Source organism: Hirundo rustica, chromosome 1 (genome assembly GCF_015227805.2).
Source record: "Hirundo rustica isolate bHirRus1 chromosome 1, bHirRus1.pri.v3, whole genome shotgun sequence".
Classification (NCBI taxonomy): domain Eukaryota; kingdom Metazoa; phylum Chordata; class Aves; order Passeriformes; family Hirundinidae; genus Hirundo; species Hirundo rustica.
Window position 1 is genome coordinate 92,211,567 of NC_053450.1, and position 18,787 is coordinate 92,230,353.

At 41.5% G+C, this 18,787-nt stretch overlaps 1 protein-coding gene across 1 annotated transcript in view; it reads left to right on the forward strand.

Moving 5' to 3' along the window:
- Window positions 1-3,119: 3,119 nt before the first annotated feature.
- The window catches only part of RANBP9 (RAN binding protein 9), a 40,895-nt gene continuing 25,227 nt past the window's right edge, over window positions 3,120-18,787 (forward strand). The window contains exons 1-2 of the mRNA XM_040087125.2: window positions 3,120-3,690; window positions 12,127-12,238. Of these exons, the coding sequence (XP_039943059.1) occupies window positions 3,228-3,690; window positions 12,127-12,238 (575 nt within the window). The 5' untranslated portion in view covers window positions 3,120-3,227. The remainder of the gene's footprint in view (window positions 3,691-12,126; window positions 12,239-18,787) is intronic.

Sequence of the window (18,787 nt, forward strand, 5' to 3'; positions counted from 1 at the left end):
AGACTTTCATATAAAGAAATGCTTTTTACACTTGGATTGTTTATCCTTGGAAGATGGCAAAAGATGTGATAAAAGCAAACAGAGTAGCAGAGTAGGGAATAATGTCAAGAAGTAAGTGCAGAAACACCTGCTCTCCTGTCTTACTGTTCAAGAAACTGGAATCTGATGGTGGCAATCTCAAATGGGTGACATGGAGCATTTTGGCACAAATGCTAGAAGTGTGACACAACTGAGGAAGCAGATATGGCAGAAAATTTTCTGACAATCACAAAAGAGTTAAGACACATCTAAACTTACGAACATAACAAATGTATCTCCCAATGTCTGTAGTTAGCCAAATACTGTATTTTTAATAAAAATATAAACAACTCTTCACAGTTTACATCTGGTAAATTTATATATAGTGAGACATAGCCTACAGTGCCAAGGTAATTGACCCTCAGGCTTGGTTCAGCTTGTGTTTCAGCATCCATCCTAGGCACTTCTACTCTTGTACAGTTTGCAGCTCCGCCTGATAGGGTATTTTTAGATAACTGCATTTTGTCCAGCCATAAATGCTATTGGACATCACGAAGCAGTCGCATGTGACAGGATATTTTGGTAACTATAGGTGAGAAATGTTTCATGCAAGCTTTTGTGAGTGTCACACCTGCATTACCTCACATGCCATTTCACATAGATGAAGCATAATTAACCTGCTCTGTTTCCTGCTTTTGTGCCTATACTCTAATATGCTGGCAGCTGGAAAAGGGTTTGTGAAGTGATCAACATTTCAGGTTCACAGAATCACAGAATTGTTAGAGTTGGAAGATATCATCCAGCCCAACTTTGTTGCCAAGGCAGGGTGACCTAGAGCAGGTGACACAGGAACACAACCAGGTGTATTTGGAATGTCTTCAGAGAGGGAGACTCCACAACTTCCCCAGGCAGCCTGTTCAGTGCTCTGCCACCCTGAATCTAAACTTTTTCCTCATGTTCAGGTGAAACTTCCATTTTAATTTATAGTCATTGCTCCTCGTCCTGTTGATGGGCACCACTGAAAAGAGTCTGGCACCATGCTCTTGACACCCACCTTTGAGATATTTACATGCATTAATGATAAGCCCTCTCAGTCTTCTTTTCTCCTGACTAAACAGGCCCTGCTCCCTCAGCTTCTCCTCATAAGAGAGATGCTCCAGACCTCTCATCATCTTTGTGGTCTCTGCTGAGCCCTTTCCTGAAGCTCCTTGTTTTTCTTGTACTGAGCAGCCCAGAACAGAAGTTCTAGACTTGCCAGTGACATTCCCTTCCTTTTCTAATGTTTTCCAAGGCAAGCTTGCCAATCCGTAAACCATTTCTCTTTCACTGCTGCCATGTGAATATATTAGTGCAGGCAACCACTGATTACCAACAACATTAAGCACAAAAAAACCCAATACGCAACACACAAACCAAAGAAGGAAAACAGCCCCCGAACAAAACCTCCTCAGAAACACTGCACTGCTCCTCCTTTCCTCCTGAGCTGAGGCATTCTCAAGTTTTCCCACCTCTGGGAAATGCTCTCAGTGGCAATTCCCCTTACCAGCTGTAGTGCTGGGCACAAGGTGTGGGCAGCATACCCACGCTGTTCCTGTCAGGAGGCACAGCCTCCCCAGAGCCACACACCTACCTTCATCTATTTTCCCCACCTGCCATCCCCAATCATCCCCAATGACGGCAGAGCCCACTGCGATGCTGCCTTCTCCTTCTTCTCCAATTCAATGTCATGACCTTCACCTGAAGGTAGGGTAACTGAGGTTCTTGTCAATTGATCACTTGGAGTGAACTAGAGTGAAACGACACCGAGTGACTGGTGTTTATATATATATATATGTAAGTATGTACATATATATATGTACGTATATGTGTATGTGTGTGTGTATGTGCATAGTTTACGTACTTTTACAAGAGTTTTAATTTGATCCCGCACTGCTTGCGGGTCGTGCAAACTATTACAAGCCCGGGTCGCCGGGAGGAAAGAGTCGGCCTTATGACTGTTCAATTTCATTAGGAGGCAACAATCCCGGTTGGACTCACTCCAGATAGTCAATCCTTTTGAATCAGTCATTAACACACTGAGAGTTAATGTCTTTCTCCCCTTTACCCCTCTGAGAGTCAGGTTGATTTTGTCCCGGAGAAAACCTTTCAACAAGTCCAGGTTACACAAGAAGACTTTTCGATGGGTCTGATGTGCCCAGGTCAACACCACGAGGAGAATTATCATCAGTCTCAGGACTGTAATGTCAGTGACAGGACTCGAGGAAACAGCAAGAAGCTGTGTCAGGGGAGGTGTAGGGTAGAAATCAGGAAAACATTCTTCCCCCAGAAGATGGTTGGGCTCCCCATGGAAGTGGTCACAGCACCAAGCCTGCCAGAGTTCAAGGCACATTTGGACAAAGCTCTGTAGCGGCATATTCTGATTCCATGATAATTTCATAACGAGGAGACAGTCACCATTTGGCTGGCCCCCGGCAGCAACACCCTCCAGTAACCCGCTGAGGGTCAGCGGCCCTTCCCCCACTGCCCTCGGGGGCTCGCTCAGACTTCCTCCTGGAGAGAAGCTCGCGACAGGTCCGGGTCACGGCAGAGAGCCCCACAACAGCTTGGGAGCGCAGGGGTCACTCCGGCACCAGGTCCGAGGGAACTCGCGGCGCCGCCACTCCAACGCTCCCGCCCCGCTCCCCGCCCCGCTCCGCGCCTCGCGCCCCCCGACGGGCGGCGGCCCCGCCCCGCCGCGAGCGCGGGGAGGAGGCGGGGCCGGCCCGCGAGCTCCGCTGACGCGGGGGCGCGCGGCGGCGGGGGCGCGCCGGGGGCCGGACGCAGCGTGTGCGCGCCGGGCGCGCCCCCGACCGGAGGAGGGGCCGGGGGCCGAGCCAGCCCCGCCGCCGCGGCGCCCGCTCCCCGCCCGCCTCCCGCTTCCGCCCGGCGCTGCCGCCGCCGCTCAGCCCGCCTCGCCCCCGGCCCCGCCGGGCCCCGCGACGCCCCTCGCTCCCATCGGGCACGTCGGGCACCTCCACCGGCCGCCGTTCGTCGCCAACCCTCCCCCACCCCGCCCTCCCGCCTTCTTCCGAGACGCTCCGGTTGTGGGGGTGACCCGCGCTCCGATCGGCCCCGGGCCTGCCCGTCGCTCCGCCCCCGGGCCCGTCCGGTGACAGTCGCGACCGCCGCCGGAGGTGGCGGCGGAGGAGCAGGAGGAGGCCGGAGCCGGGATGTCCGGGCAACAGCAGCAGCAACAACAGCCGCCGTCGCCGCAGCTCCCTTTGGCGGCCGCCGTTCCCCCGCCGGCGCCGGGGATTCCCTCCGCCGCCGCCAGCCCCGGCCCCGCTCCGGCCGCCGCGCTCCTGCTCCACCCGCCGCCGCCGCCTCCGGCCACCGCGGCGCCGCCGCCACCCGCCACCGCCACGGCCGGCGGCGGCGGGCCCGCGGCCGCGGGGAGCGGCGGTGCCGGCGCCGCGCTGGGCCTGCCGGCGGGGAGCGGCACCAGCGCCCCGGCGCCCTTCCCGCACGGAGACCCGGCCCTGAACGAGCAGGAGAAGGAGCTGAAGCGGCGGCTGAAGAGGCTTTACCCGGCCGTGGACGAGCAGGAGACGCCGCTGCCCCGCTCCTGGAGCCCGAAGGACAAATTCAGTTACATCGGCCTCTCGCAGAACAATCTGCGGGTGCACTACAAAGGTGAGGAGGGGCGGCCCGGGCTGCCGCGACACCCCCTGTCCTCCCCGGGGCCGGGGGCTGCCCGACCCCTCCGTCGGGCAGTGGGCACGGGAGTAACAATAACAGGAAATAACACACGCTCCTCTCCCTCCTTCTTCCCTGTTTTCCGATCCCCTAAATTTCGCCTCCCCCTCCCTGCCTCCTCGCCCCCCCCCCCCCCAGCGTGGAGATAAGGGGCTTGTTTTCCCTTATTTCAGGTTTATTTTTCTCTCCTTTCCCCTCCCCCTCTCCCCCCGTTTCTGTCGCCGTGCGGGGAAAGGGAGGGGGACACAAGGGGCCGCCCCCGCCTCCTTATGCTTCTGGAGTGGGCATTATGTAAACTCGGAGACTTCCTCCGTGGATTCAGGTATCGCCAGAACGTTTGGGTCGGAGGCAGGAGAATAAAGGACGCTCGGTATGACGTGTCCTGTTTATGGTAATGAGCGAGAAAAAGAAGAGGCTGTTTTTTTTTTCCCCACCTCTCGAGAAGAGCAAGGGTTAAATGGAGTTAAGAGCAGCAAGCGTTAAGCTATTGAACACGGAAATGACGGGAGGGGAAAACACTGAGAAAAACACGGTTTATTTTTAAACTGTGAAAGAAATTACTTTAAAGTCACTGGTAATAATCTTGCCCTAACCGTAGCACAGAGTAATTTGAAGAAAGGAACGACAATAGGACTTACATTAATAAAGGTGACTAAAACTTTCTTCCTAGACGATTCACAGTTAAAGTTACAGATTTTCAAATAAAAGGTAAAAAACAGAGTATGCTTTTGTATTAAAAAATAATATCAGTGAGAGGCATTAGAAGAAAAACTTGTGTTGATTGTTACGAAATGTCATAAAACCTGGGAACATAAGCCTACACTCTGACCCGAAAAAAGACAGACACATCTGGTGTTCTAGGCCCAAAGTCACAAAGTAGAAGTGTTGTGGATTCAAAGCCACTTCTGAGTTGGCTTTGAAGAACGGGGGTCTTTTGTTAGTCTGTTGTCAGATGAACGTAGTGGGAGGGGAAAAAAACCGTGCATTTACCCTTTCTCAGAGTTTGCAGTGGAGAAATTCAAGGGAAATCTCGATAAACATGTTACTGTTTAATCGGAGGAGGAAAACTGCAACACAAACACATGGCAGGATTTGGCTGCCATGAAAGGATTAAATGTCCTCTGGTAGACTTTTTTTTTTTTTTTTTTTTTTTAAATAGAGAGGTTTTATTATTACACACAAAATACTGTGTTAAAAATGCTAAGTTTAATGCACCGTACAAAGATAATAACAGAGCTTGATGACTGTAGAGCAGATTTCTGGGAGGCACCGAGTGATTTAAGGATGTGTAATTTAATACTCAACTCTGAATTTCCTGGCTTTTGTTCAGTGTTTTATGACCTTGTATTTTTAGAAACATTTTGTATTTTCTGGTGCTTAGTGGCGGTGGGTTGTTTGGTTTTGTTGTTCTTTTTTTCTTCTAAGATGATCATAGCTTAGTGGCTATCAAGTCCTTCTGCTGGTTTGTTTTGCTTTGGCCAGCTTCTTTTTCTCATGATCTAGACTTTAGAGGTTGAAACCTCTCTGATCTCTCAGTGTTATTGCAGAAGTATATTTTCAAGCTCTCCTTGTGCCATCCCTGTTTTTCCTCACTTATCTCCTTTGCTAGGGTGTTAAGGAAAATCATAACCTCAAAGAAATTACAGAAGTCAAAGCACAGTTAGAGGTTATAACAATGGAATACCTTTACTCTAGCTCTTAAATAATGGTAAGTGCTGAAGGTTGAAGAGTTCCTAGGTTTTAGCCCAGAGGACTCTGGAAAGGAGAGGTGCCAATATAACATGTCTGGTGCTTTTCTTTTTCCTAAGTGCAAATGGGAGTAAATGACTCCTTAAGTAGCCCATCTTTTCTTCTGAGTAATTTAATGAAGATGGCTGTTAGGGGAACTCCATGTTTTATGTTATCAGCCTGGCATCTGGAGTTGCTAACTGGGCTAAGCAATGAATGGTATCAGAGCATTTTTACCTGAGAACCAGGGGGCAAACATGTTAACCTCCTTCCTTTTCTCCCTCCTGGATCCTTCAGCCCTAAGAACGCAGCAAAAGGGAAGAAATTGAGGAGGTTCAATGAGGAGAGCAAGGGAAGATAGCAAGTAAGAATGTACTTAGCACTGTGAAATAGTGTTTCTACAAATCATTTCTCAAAAGAAAGTGCTCACAGTATCTTCTTTTGTAATATTGGTGCTTTCAGTGCTTCTGAAATTACCTAAGTAGTAGTGGAAGAATGTTGGATGTTTTTGTTGAAGGGAGATATGAATTATATGTTGAGCAGGCATAAAGAACTGTTAAGAGTTTTGACCAGAATACTCAAGGAAAAAGATAGGTCTGTCTAAAGAAGCCAGTAACCTAAAGCAATTCTTACTATTTTCTATTACTGTAGTGTAGGTGCCCTCTTCACTAAAATTTTCACTTCTGCCTCTGTAGATTTCTGGCTATAGAACTGTCTTTCTGGAGTCATTTCCTTCTGTTCTATGACTGGTAGAAGGCAGAAAGCGTTAACAGCAGTGCTTTGCCTTCACCTTGGATGTGTTTGGGCTACTGAAAAAATCAGTGGAGAGGAACAATCAGCGCAAAAGCTTTCAAAGTTATTTTTCATACAGTTAGCTTCATAATTTTAATGTGCTGATGTATTGCGAGCAGTGATATTTTTGTTTCATTGGTTTGTGAGAGGGATGATGGTCCTCTCGATGTAATTTTTGAAGATTCCTTTCATTTTCTTGCTTACCAGTGGACAGGTTGTAAGGAAACATGAAGTGCAGTAGATGTCTCTACCCATTGCAGCTGGGATGTTTTGTGTACTGCATTTCTGGATCTGAAGATTTTTGGAAGCATCCTCCACAGAGTGCTTAAAAATGAAAACTGCCACAAAACCAGGCATTGATCCAGTGGTGGAGGTTTGAAAAAAAGGAATATCGTTTAGTATCAGGATAAAAGTTCTTTAAATTTTGTTGAGGTCAACAACACCCAAGAGTCAGTGCTTCTTTGTGCTATCTTTCAGAATCATAGTGTTACTTGGAAAGGAAAACTTACATGGGGAGGTGCTTTTCTGTAGCAGATTAGATAGCTTTGTCAAAATCTTGATACGAAATACATAGACAATGACATCAGTGATACTGTAAATATATTAAAGACTATACCTAGAGTATTTTTGTTTTTCATATGGACAGACATACATTTTTGTGTTGCTGCCAGTTAGCTGTGCAAGTTGATAGAAAGCTAAATTTCTCTTATTGTCTGTTGTTTGTGGTGTATCTTTGTAAAGGAAACAATAAAAAACTGTCTGGAAAAAAAAATGATGTCATTTAACTTGATTATAATTTTTACAGCTCTGAGCAGTAGGTAAGAGGTGAAGAAAGCATAAGTGCATGCTGCATATAAAGCAGTTACTGCACGAAATTTCCTAGCTAGTAAGGCAAGACATCTTTAAAAATATCCCTACATGTTTCTAAAATGTTCAGAATTAACAAATGGATCCTGTTGAAAAACAGGGAATTCATAAATGCTTTGTGTGATATGAAAGGTCCACTAGACAGACAAGTTAGGTTTCCAGCAGATAGTGATCTATACTATGTAGTGTAAGGAGATAAAAACAGAGTCAGTGCAGATATGTAACCATGGAAGAAACGATATACAGAATTAGGTAAACAGACAAAATAATTTGTGCTGAAATAATGGAAACTCCTATAGAAACTTCACTTAAATTAGTCTTGTGACAATTGTAAAAAAACCTGAAGAAAGTTATGCAATTTTGAGTAAGCTGCCATTGCATGAACTTTTTCTAATGTATCACAGGCCAGGGAGTCTTAGCCAGACATTTATTTACAGTGCAGTTGCCTTTGAACTGTCTGTAGTGCAAAACAAAAAAAACCCAAAACCAAACTATTTTTCAGTGCAAACTATGCATTTCATTTTCTGTTGGGAAATGGAGAGGATTCTATACTAATCGTTCTGTGTTGTCACTCAGTGTTAGAAGGGTGGTGTCAGTTTTTCTGGTTGAAAACACTCAGGGTACATTCAGTACAGTTTGCCTGTTTTGGACAGCCTTGTAGCTCTGAGATGTCTTGCCTTTTTTTTTTCAACTGGGGAAGAAGTTAAAATAAAATTAGTATTTTGTGTCTTTTGATTTGTTTTTTTTCTTAGAATTATAGAATGATTTAGTTTGCAAAAGAGCTCTAGGAACACGGAGTCCAACCACAGTACTGCTGAGTCCTCGACTAAACTGTGTCCCCAAGTGCCACATCTACAGGTTTTGTAAATACCTCCAGGGATGGTGACTCAACCACTTCTCTGGGCAGCCTGTTCCATTCTTGTCTCAATGAAACTTTCCTAATGAATTCAACAGAAGATTAGGCTTTGATTATTTTATTTTTGGCAGTGTGAGCAAGTCATTGAACCACCTGTTGGAAATAACTGCAGTTCAGCTTATGTAAACTTCATTTAAGGATTTAAACTGGATAAACACGCTTACTTTTGTCTAGGTAGGTGCTCCCATAAGATTTCTTTTGGACTATTTGGTGTGTATGCATTATACACTCAGATTTAGGTTCAAAGATTATCTTTTTCGAAAGCAGAGATGGCTTCTCTGAACATACTTTTGTCTGTTCAGATTTAGGTTCAAAGATTATCTTTTTTGAAAGCAGAGATGGCTTCTCTGAACATACTTTTGTCTGAATTGCCTTTTTTTCAAGTAGATAGAATTTAAAATTAGATTAATTTCGCTGTAATTTTGCTTAAGGAATGGTGATACTACTTGTACTAAATATCATTAACGTGAATGCTTAAAAAATGCAATAAAGCATGGTTAACTCATGATTATCAAACATTTCTAATGAAAGCCCAAGTGAAAACAGTTCTAGTAATTGAACTTACCTATGATCTGGTTTACAGTGTAAAGTTCAAGATTCGTAGGTCTGTTTTCCCTTCTCGGCCCCCAGTGCATCTGTTTGCAGAGTTCTCTTTTAAATGCTGAAAATCTTTAGTGTTAAATACGACATACTTTAATTTTTTTTTTTTTTAAATACTCAACCTATAGCTTGTGACTGTGAAAGGGGTCTGTTTTGGGGAAGCATTTGTGTGTTGTGTGATCTGCTTCAGATGTTTGGAACTTCTTCTGAAGTTCAGAGTTGGGTGTCCAAGTTCTTTTTTATTCACAAGCAAGGAGGTGAGGATTCAGGTTACCAAAGAATGTGGCAGCAGTGTAAGACATCAAGCTAATGGGCCACTCAGCTCAAGAGTCCCACTGGTGACAGTGGTTGCAAGTGCCTAAGAAAAAATCAGAAAACATGTTTGGCAAAAATGGTGTATGTGTTTTTCCCCTCTTGGCTTCCAGCCATTTTAAGCTGAAGGACATTCTGAACTCAAGGCAGTGTTTCAGTTAACTGCTGTTCTAGAAGCTTGTGTCCTCTTAAACACTAAACATCTATAGTATCCTTTGGTAAGAAATTTTACAGTTCAGCTAACTGTTCAGTTAAGAACCTCTTTCTTGTTTTAAAGCAGACTGATAAACTAGGATCTCATGACTACACATAATTTGGTGTAGCTTGGTGGTACTGAAAGACTCAACTACCATGTTTAGACAGTGTATACTTGGACTATAAGTAGCTAACTGGATGATGGTTAGCCTTCACTTAAACATACTCATTGTATATAAGTAGAAATAAAAGCAGTATGTTCAGGCAGTAAATGAGGATTCAGAGGCGATTATGTTAAAAAGGACAGTTCTAAATTTAGGGTGTCTCCCGTTTTAATGGGATGAAAGTAGTTTTGGGCGCTGACTTCCCCAAGCATGTTGCTTCACCACATAAAGTGTTTGGCAATACTGGTAAGATATCCTGTTACTTCTGCCCCAATGTTGACCTCTTATTTGCAGTGTGACAGCTGTATTTGGCTGTGTTGTGAACTGGATCAGGGAACTGATCTGCTGCTTAAAAAAATCTGATAGGTTTCTTAAACCCCAATCAGCTAATCAGTCTGGTTCCTGGTATGTCCTTGCAAATAAATGCTTGGAATGGGGAGGAGGTGGGAGAAGGGGAGTTTCAGGAAGGGGTGCTAAGAATACCTTAAATAGGTGTTGTTTCCAAACACTTAGATTGTTATTTCACAAAGCTAAGTCTGCTGGGTAATAGATTTACATTTTCAATAATATTTGGCTGGTTCCTACTGCTTTAGTCTTTTCTATGTGGAAGACTTTCCCAAATAAGGAGAATGATTCAGACTGAAACTACACAGATTGTCAAGTGCATAGAGTAACCAAGGGAACTTCTTTGCAGTCTATTTTAAAGTAAAAACCTAAAGACATTGAAAAAGAAAGTGTTCTTCATTCCTCCAGTGCATTGCTTAATCAGAGTTCTTTGAATTTAAGGGATGTCTTACGAGTTCAATGTTCTGCCCTTTTAACTGAAAGATTTCTACATACTTAGGCATAATAATCTGTAATAGCTAAATAGTGATGTACCAGCATTTGAAAACTAAGCAAACCCACGGAAGCTCTAACTGAGACTATGTACTTGGTTGTTACACTGGTTGTCACAGCCTGAGGAAATAACTTAAAAGTAGTGAACAATAAAACCTATTGTGTATGGACGAGTAAATGACTAGTTTTTCCTGATGTGATACATCAGGAATCAACATGCAGAAAATAGGCAGCAAACTTAACATTGTCAAACCTGTGGGGTGATCGAAGGATCTCTATACAAAATGTTTAGTAGTACTGGCAACACACTGAAGGGAGCAGTGGAGTTATACTCAGAAAATTAAGGTGGTTGGCCACTTTTCTTTAGGTAGTAGCACAATGGAGTGAGACATTAACATCAGAGAAAACTTGGTGGAGTAAACCTAATGTCAGTGGGTGAGGAATGTGTGGTGTGCCAGTAAAGTTTTGATTGCTGATGTGGCCATGGTGAGAGTTCTCCCTGGCTGAGCTGTGCCATTGGTTAGGAGCTGCTGGGTGCTGGCTCGACAGGCTGATAAACACTGACAGTTCTGTGAACATTCGTACAGGGGAGCACTGTGCACAGAGGTTCTGTACAGGTCGGTCCCTGACCTTCTGCCCTTAGAGGTTTTGTACTGTGGCCAGCTGGACCTGATCACTCTGCCTGCCTAAGCTGCCAGTCTACTGTAGTTTCTTCTTTGCTGTCTGACCTATGTTGCTGCACCTGAGGCATTAATCTGAGCCTGAGCAGTAATGGCAGTGTTAATGCCCCTGGAAGAAGTGTGTTTGGTTGTGGGATTTTTGCATATGCAGATCAGTTGCTATGCAGGTGCAGTAGACCTCCCTATCTGGACTGGAAATGATAGCTGGAGTGCTGCAGCACAAGTGGTTTGTACTGCAGCTCCCTTCATCATACTACAGATCCACATGAAGAGTAGGCATGGGATCTGCGTGAATTACTCTTATGGCAGTGACAGTCTGCTCCTGGTTTCCGTCTGACTGAATTACCTTACCTCTTGCCATGATCCAATACACATTCCATCGTGGTTGTTAAAGTTTTTTAAACTGTGTCTGAGGGCCCCATGCATGACTGTCACACAAAAGTAGAGGAATTTGCGTGTACCTGGGAGACACTGTGCTTGCTTGAGCTGGTTGTTGCTAAAACAAGTCATCTGGTCAAAAGCCTGCTTCCAGGTTGCCTTTGGAAAGGGCTGTGAAGAGGATGACACATTCAGAAGGTTAGTTTTAGTAGAGTCAAGTGGCTGTTGAGTTTAGGCGGAATATCCTGAGAGCAGACAAAAGCTGAAATTGGGCATTGTTGTGGCAGAGCTAAAGTATAGTGAGCCTAGTAAGAAAAAGGAGTAGGAGCTGCATGTGCTCACTTGCAGGCTGTAAGGCGCTTAATGCTGTCCTGGAACAACATTTGGAACATGGAAATTAATTACGAGTAGTATGTTCTGTATAATGACTGATGTTTATTCTGGAGGACATTAGAATTGAAGTGTCTTCAGTAACTTGTAGATTCAGAAGTACTAGGCATGAGATGAAACGCTCTTATGTTGTGTTTCAGTCTGTAAAAATGAGTAAGCCTGTGCATTTGAGAAATCACACAGTTCTTTCAAACACAGGTGGCCTTTAATCAATTGTGATACTTAGAATGGTGAAACTTTTTCTGAGTTTCCCTTCAAATATTTGTAGGACCTTTTTGGATTACTATATCCAGGACTTCTTTTAGCATTCTTAGTTGTAATACAGGGGCTTATAAAGCAAATGTAATGTTGAAACAAAATACCCCAGCATAAAAATCAGGTTGATTAGAATATTGTATGTTGTTTGCTCATTGCATAAGCCTTTTGTTTTGAGTAGCTGGCATGCACACGTTTGAGTCACCTTCTCAGTTAACTAAAATACATTTTTTGTGTTTTGAATGCTCTTGTTTTACAGGTCATGGAAAAACTCCAAAAGATGCTGCTTCTGTTCGAGCTACACATCCTATACCTGCAGCCTGTGGCATATACTATTTCGAAGTTAAAATTGTCAGTAAGGGAAGAGATGGGTAAGCAGAGTGCATTATTAATTAATTATTTCTTGAAATACTGCCTCACATAATCTTTCAGTCGGCAGATGTCTTTAGTATCAAAACTTACTTTCATATTTTACCACTTTATATAGCTTGATTCCTTATTCTTGAGAAGTTGCACTCTTTTATTTGATTCTTTTAAGAGAGTTGGTTGTGGTATTTATTGTCCACAAATCAGTGTACACAGTAAATACCAAAACATCATCTAATTTTTTTTTTTTTTTACAAAAAAACTAGGGTTTGAATGACTGTTTTGGTCCTGCTGTTACCTTTAAAGGTGTTGGGTTTTGGCTATATGGATTTACAGACTTTCAATGTAATTTTTAGGGTGCGTAGCAGACGAGCTTATTTCCTCAGTGTGATCTTTTCATGGAGGTCCTAGCAAATTTGAAACACAAAGTTATTCTTAAGGCTGTTTGTTGATGAACAATGAAAGAATAAAGGGGAATATTCTGAATAAGTGTGGAAAGAACAAGAACTGATGAGTAAAAAGCTGTTCCTTCCCATAATCCATCTGAATTATGACTTTTTTGAAGCACAGGTGATACATACGTAGGCAGATAGAATCTCACCTGAGAAAGTCTTGAAGTGCAAATGAAATCTTTGCTAGAGCACTTTAATTCCTTTTCGTCTTTCACTGCTTTTGGTAGAGGATGTGTGTTAATTCTGATACACTGTAGGACTGCTTTCTAATGTGCTGTAGTACATTCTCTGGTTCTGCTTCAAGGTACTAGTCAGGACTGACTGTCCTTGTTCTAGGTATTGTACAAGCACGTTGCAGGTGCTTATGACCTGTTGGGAAAATAAATCTCAAGAGAAAAGAACTATGGATGAAATTCAGTGCCTTTGTCTTTTCTTTGTCTTGCTGCAGTTTGTTTCTTTCATTTTCCCGGAGTCCTGTAAGCCTTCTCTAAGTCAGAAACAGTATTCAAACTTGTTTTCCTTATAGTATTGCATAGTGATATTTTGAAAGAATTGCCTCTCAGTAATGTTGTAGCTTTGTAGTGGCATTTATGAGCTTGTTGTTACTTCTGTTCTCAAAAGTTATCCCTGGGAGAGTTCTTGCATCAATAGCTACTTTTGTTACACTGTGAAGACCTAATTATTTTTAAATAGAGGTGGTGGAAATTAGTAACGTTTCAAGTAACATTCTGCTACTGATTTTAGGAACACTTTTTTGGGGGAGGGGATATGGTTTTCTTGTTTTCAGTTTGGTTTTTTTGGTTTGTTTTTTTTTTATTATTATTTTAGGATTTTTATTTTTTTTTAATTATCGTGCTGCTGTGGATTTATGAGAGGTTCTTACTGTGACTTGCTAGTGTTGTGTCTCTTCTTGAAATAGGTTTCTGCCTACTTAGTTTGGAAGGTTTTTGAAGTGGTGGGTTTCAAAAACTGTCCACATACGTGGGTGTGTCATTTTACATAGCTCCTCTAACACTTCACCTTAGATACTCTGTGTTGGATTTTAGTAATTTCAAATTCAAGGCAATCCTGCAAAAGTGGGAAAACACCACAGAGTAAAGTTTTTCAAGATTTTCTATTTAAATGATTACTTGTGAGATGTACATAGCTATGACTTGCAAAGTTCCCTGCTGAGATTGCATAAAAAATGAATGGATACTTTTTCAGTTAATACTGCCTCATCCTTGCTTAAGCCTTGTGACCTTCATCTACTGTCACTTTATGAAACAATTGCATAATGAGCTGAGATGGTAATTTTTTTCATTGTATAAGATAGTATGGTAGCTGGGAAATACTGTACACACAGCTAAAGCCTAGTGTAACCTGGCTGATAAAGACCAGGAGTCAACATGTGGCACTTCACTGGATGTTAAATGTCTATCTTTAGATGCTGTTTTCAGGTCCAGGAGGTCTTTGATGATTTTCAGGATTAATCTTACAGTTCAGTGTTACCTTCATTCAAAATAATATTTTTTTCTGTAATAAATAAACTGGAGAATTTAATGCAGAGAAATAGGATTATAGAAACCAGTTTGGATTTATTAGTTCTTTTCCGCTGCCTGTTGTGTTTCACACAGCTTGCTCCAGGTACATTTTTACCTTTTTTTTTTTTTTCTTTTTGTCATCTGGTAATGGGAACAGAGTTCAGGAGGACCATGTCTATAGAAGACCAGCTAATGTATCTAATAGGGTCAATTAGCTAAAATGCCTTACTTGCAAAATCACGTTTTCTCAAGGTCTGCGCCTAGCTGTGGAAGCAGTAGAGCTATATTTTATAGTACTGTTTAAAGTAAATCCTAGACTACCTGAGGAAACCGAGATATCTATCTGTAAGCTGAAGTACAGCTTCCAACTTTCATAAATGTGAGTGTGTTTGGTGTTCCCTTTGGTAGTAGCCTTTACTGCTTCTATTTTTTTTAATAAACTCAGCTTAAAGTAATTAGTCCATGTACTATATTATAGGAGTATGCCTAACAGCGTTCTTGCTTGTGTGCTCTGCTTAGCATGACTTGCCTGAAATAATCAAAAAACCTTCACTGAAACCCTGCATAAGAGATCAATTTTTCAAGTTACTCTAGCACTTGAACTTGCTGCTCCCGGAATTTGATCTTGCATATCTGAAAGTAGCAGGGCAAAAATTATTCTTCTCTGAAGAAGACCAGTTTTTTTTGTTTAGGGTGTGGATATAACATGGCTTCTTGTAGCTGTCTCTGTTTGAGCATAGCATTGGTTTTGTTGCTCTAATTGTTAAATTCTGTAGCATATCTAGGTGGGTAACTGGCTTGAGTAGAAATTGGAAGGTGTGTAATATGTTAATTTTGCAGAAGTTTGTGACCAACTTTGAGAGCATTATGAACACACTGAAGAAAGTGTGGAAAAAAACCGGATTTACTAGGAAGGAAGAAGATATGGAAATTGGTGTTTCAGAGCAGACGAAAAGCAAAGCTGCTTTTTGATACCTCCATGTGGTGTGATAGGGTTAGTAACTGATGGCACTGAATGAGGAAAAAGGGAAGTGAGAATTAAGTTCAGTAAAAGTAGTAAGGCTGAAATATCATTCGAAAAAAATCTGTCTTGGTGTTTGTAGAGTGTTTGACAAAGGAGTCCTAATGTGCTGCAACAAATACGTGAAATAATTATCCCAAATATATTTGAATTCTTGCTGAAAGTTCTATCCAACTGTCATATGCTTTGTGAATATTTCCTGTTTTTCTTTATTTCTTCAGTTTTCTTTCTTAGTTTCATGTTGTCTTTTGTAGCCTAAGGGCCTCTATTTCTATATATTCTCCTTTTATACTCTCTTTTGCTTTGCTTTGTTTGGCTCATGTGGAACATTGTGGATGGTTATTTGAGCAATTGCAGACAGTAACAGTAGAAGGGTAATGCGTGTATGGGGAGCAGTACCGAGGTGATGATTAGAAAGCATGGTAGGAAGGGGACTATTAACAAACAGTAAGTTATGTCTGCATCTCTGTTGAAATGTCCAGTTAACTTAAAAATAAATAAAAAATATGGCCATGACAAGCAGTCTCTGGACACTCACTGAGTTTGTGTCTCTTTTCCCAGTTTGTGACTGTTTGTGTCAGCCTCATGGTAAAACTGATAGGATAACTCATTTTCCAAAAGCTGACCTCCAGAGTGAGTTAATTTTCATTCAGTTTCGTTCCCCAGTATGGGTGTTTGTATCATTTCATGAGTAGCTGTGACAGCAAAAGGGGCTGAAACTAGGAGCAGAAGGCAGCATCTGGAACAAGGCGACTGGGAATGATACTTTGGGTCACGGCACTAGCTTATACCCATTAATTTTTGTTTAATACAGCCTTTTGCCTTTTTAAATGTTTCACTAGGAGAGACCTGTTTCTTTCCCAGGGAAAATTAACTTCTCAGAAGAATACTTTTATCCTCAGTGTCTTGATTGTGTCATTTTATCCTCAGTGTCACTGATTTGTAAATACAATTAATAAGACTGGGCAAATGATAGTAATACCATGTACTTCTAGACAGTCTCCAGTGCTTCTAGTACAGGTGAAGAAGATACATGCTTAAAATGCAAAATCATAGAATCTCAGAATGGTTTGGGTTGGAAGGGACCTTAAAGATCATCCAGTTCCAACCTCACCACCAAGGGCAGGGGCACCTTCCACTAGACCAGAACACTCAGTCCAACACTCAACACTCCATCTAACCTGGCCTGGAACACTTCTGATTCTTTTTTTTTTTTTTTTAAAGAATGAAAACAAGGGTTGGGAGTGGCAAGCCATCCAGAAGAACCAATGAAAACGAAGTCTAGAAAGACTGTATTCTTTTAGCAGATAGCACTGAGCTTACGCTTCTGTGAGCAGGGTTATTTAGTGTGTGATGTGGTAGCGCTGATACAGATCCTCATGGCTAGGTTTTCTAAGAAAGCACATGTGTAAGTTGTGCGTTAAAATAGAATGTTAGTGCAGCAATTCATGCAAGTAATCAGTATGTGTTTGGTAAAGCAGTGTTAATAAGGCTTTAGACACTTGTTACACTGTGGCTGGTTTTTAACACTGGATATGCAATCAGTCATCTGTTGTTTTGGCAGTATCTTGTGCAGTATGTGTTGTGTATGTGATGAAGTAGGTGGTGAAGTAAAAAAGGAAAAACTATCCAAAAATACCATGAGAATTAAGTTTGAGTTTTCATGACACCTATGTCTGTGGTGGAGCCTGAACTGTTTTAGAGTGTTTGAGTCATGTTTGTGAAATACAAATGGTTTGTTTTCTTCTAGAGGATGTATGTTTAGCTCTGCAAACTACAGTTTTTTATTACAAGTTGTTTGTGTTGCAGTAAGTTGGCTTTTCCTTTAGCATCCAGTACACCCATTTTCTTTTTCAAAAGAAGCATGAACCAATTAACAAAATATATAACATTGTCAGTTGCTGGTTGGTTTGTATTTGTTTTGTACATTACTGATGTACTCTGAAAATTTTATGCAGTCCTGAGACCTACTTTTTTAATTTTAATATGTCTTCAGCAGCTATTTGTTACAAGAACAGGCATTTGTTCAAACAACATGCAAAACTTCACTCAGTCTCTATATAAAAATAGGCCTTGCAGCATTATTAGTGTGTATAGAGTAGAATCTGATAAGGTCTGAAGTATCCTTCTTTCACTAGTGTCTTCGTTTGAATTGTAGCAGCTGCAAGAAAAGATCAGGTCATGAATCAGCAAGTGTATCTTTTCTTAAACTATAGCAGTAATTAATCTTTTACCTGAGTGTATGAGACCAGACGTTGACAGAAATGAACATTACCTAAATGTGTAATAAGATTGTTTGAGGTTTGTGTTTAACTGGTCAGAAATACTGGAACTGTGACAAAAGTTTTCTTTCTTTGTTGGTGTATGCTAGAAATTAAAAATTGCAATTTAAAAAGAGAGTCAAGAGAATATATTTAATTTCTGGGTCTTAGCTTCTTGAAAAATCTTTTACTTCCTTCTTCGGAAGTTCATTCATATATATATAGTGGATAGCTGATGACTTCACTATAGTAAACACATTTACATTATATTATTTTCTTTGCAACTATTCTTTTCTGACAGTATGGCCCCCAAAAAGGCTCTAGTGTTTGGGGACAAATGTCACAAGATGAAATGGTGAAACCTCAAAGTGGAAGGAATGTCAGTAAATAAGAATCCTCCTAGGAACATTAGAGCAATCACAAGCAAAATATTACAGGAGTAACAGTTTTGAGCACTATGCAGAATGACTGCCTGATTTATTTTTGGTTTTTCTTCTCTATGCAGAACTGCATTAATCTGAAACCTGGGTTTATCATGTTCAAAATACTGTTTCCTTGGAAATACTCCATAAAATTAAACTTGTTATCAATTTGAAATGAAAGACTCAAACTCTCTATGGCATATTTTGAAACATTTAAATAGATTAACATCTCGTTTCTAATTGTGATTGCGCAGACAATAAGGATCTTGAAATGGCACAAAATTTTAATGCAGAGTAACTATTTTGAAGGTAAGTGTGGGTACCTTTTTAATGTGCCTTATTTCTGGCCTCATACTGTCACTGAAGGCAGTGTAGAAAGCTATAGGAGAATGTTACTAAAACTTTTTATGTTACTGCAAGTTAGTTCTGAGGGCCCTATAGAAGTTCATTGAGTCTTCAAATTCCTACAGATGATGCATTTTTTTTCTCTTTGTCGTCTTTCCAAGATACAAACATAGTGATAAAACAAGCTACACCTGGTATGTAACTTACTTTGTTTTCCAGTGTTACTTCTACTTTTCTTAATAATCAATACGTTCAAAGCATTAAGGTGTTTTCAGTTGCTTTATTTATGGCTGTAAACATTTGTTAGTGCTTTGTCTTAGGTTCCCTACAGATATTATGGTAACTTAGGTTTTAACACTGTATGGTTGAAGTTGCTTCCTTTAAATGTATAGCATGTAGGGAATAAGGTACCACGTTGATTACTTACTTTCTGCACCACCCAAAGAGCTGTTTTTTGAAGCATCATGTAGCAGTTCCCCAGGTTATAATGTCTTCAGTAACATATGTAGGCGCAATGGAAGTCAGAAATA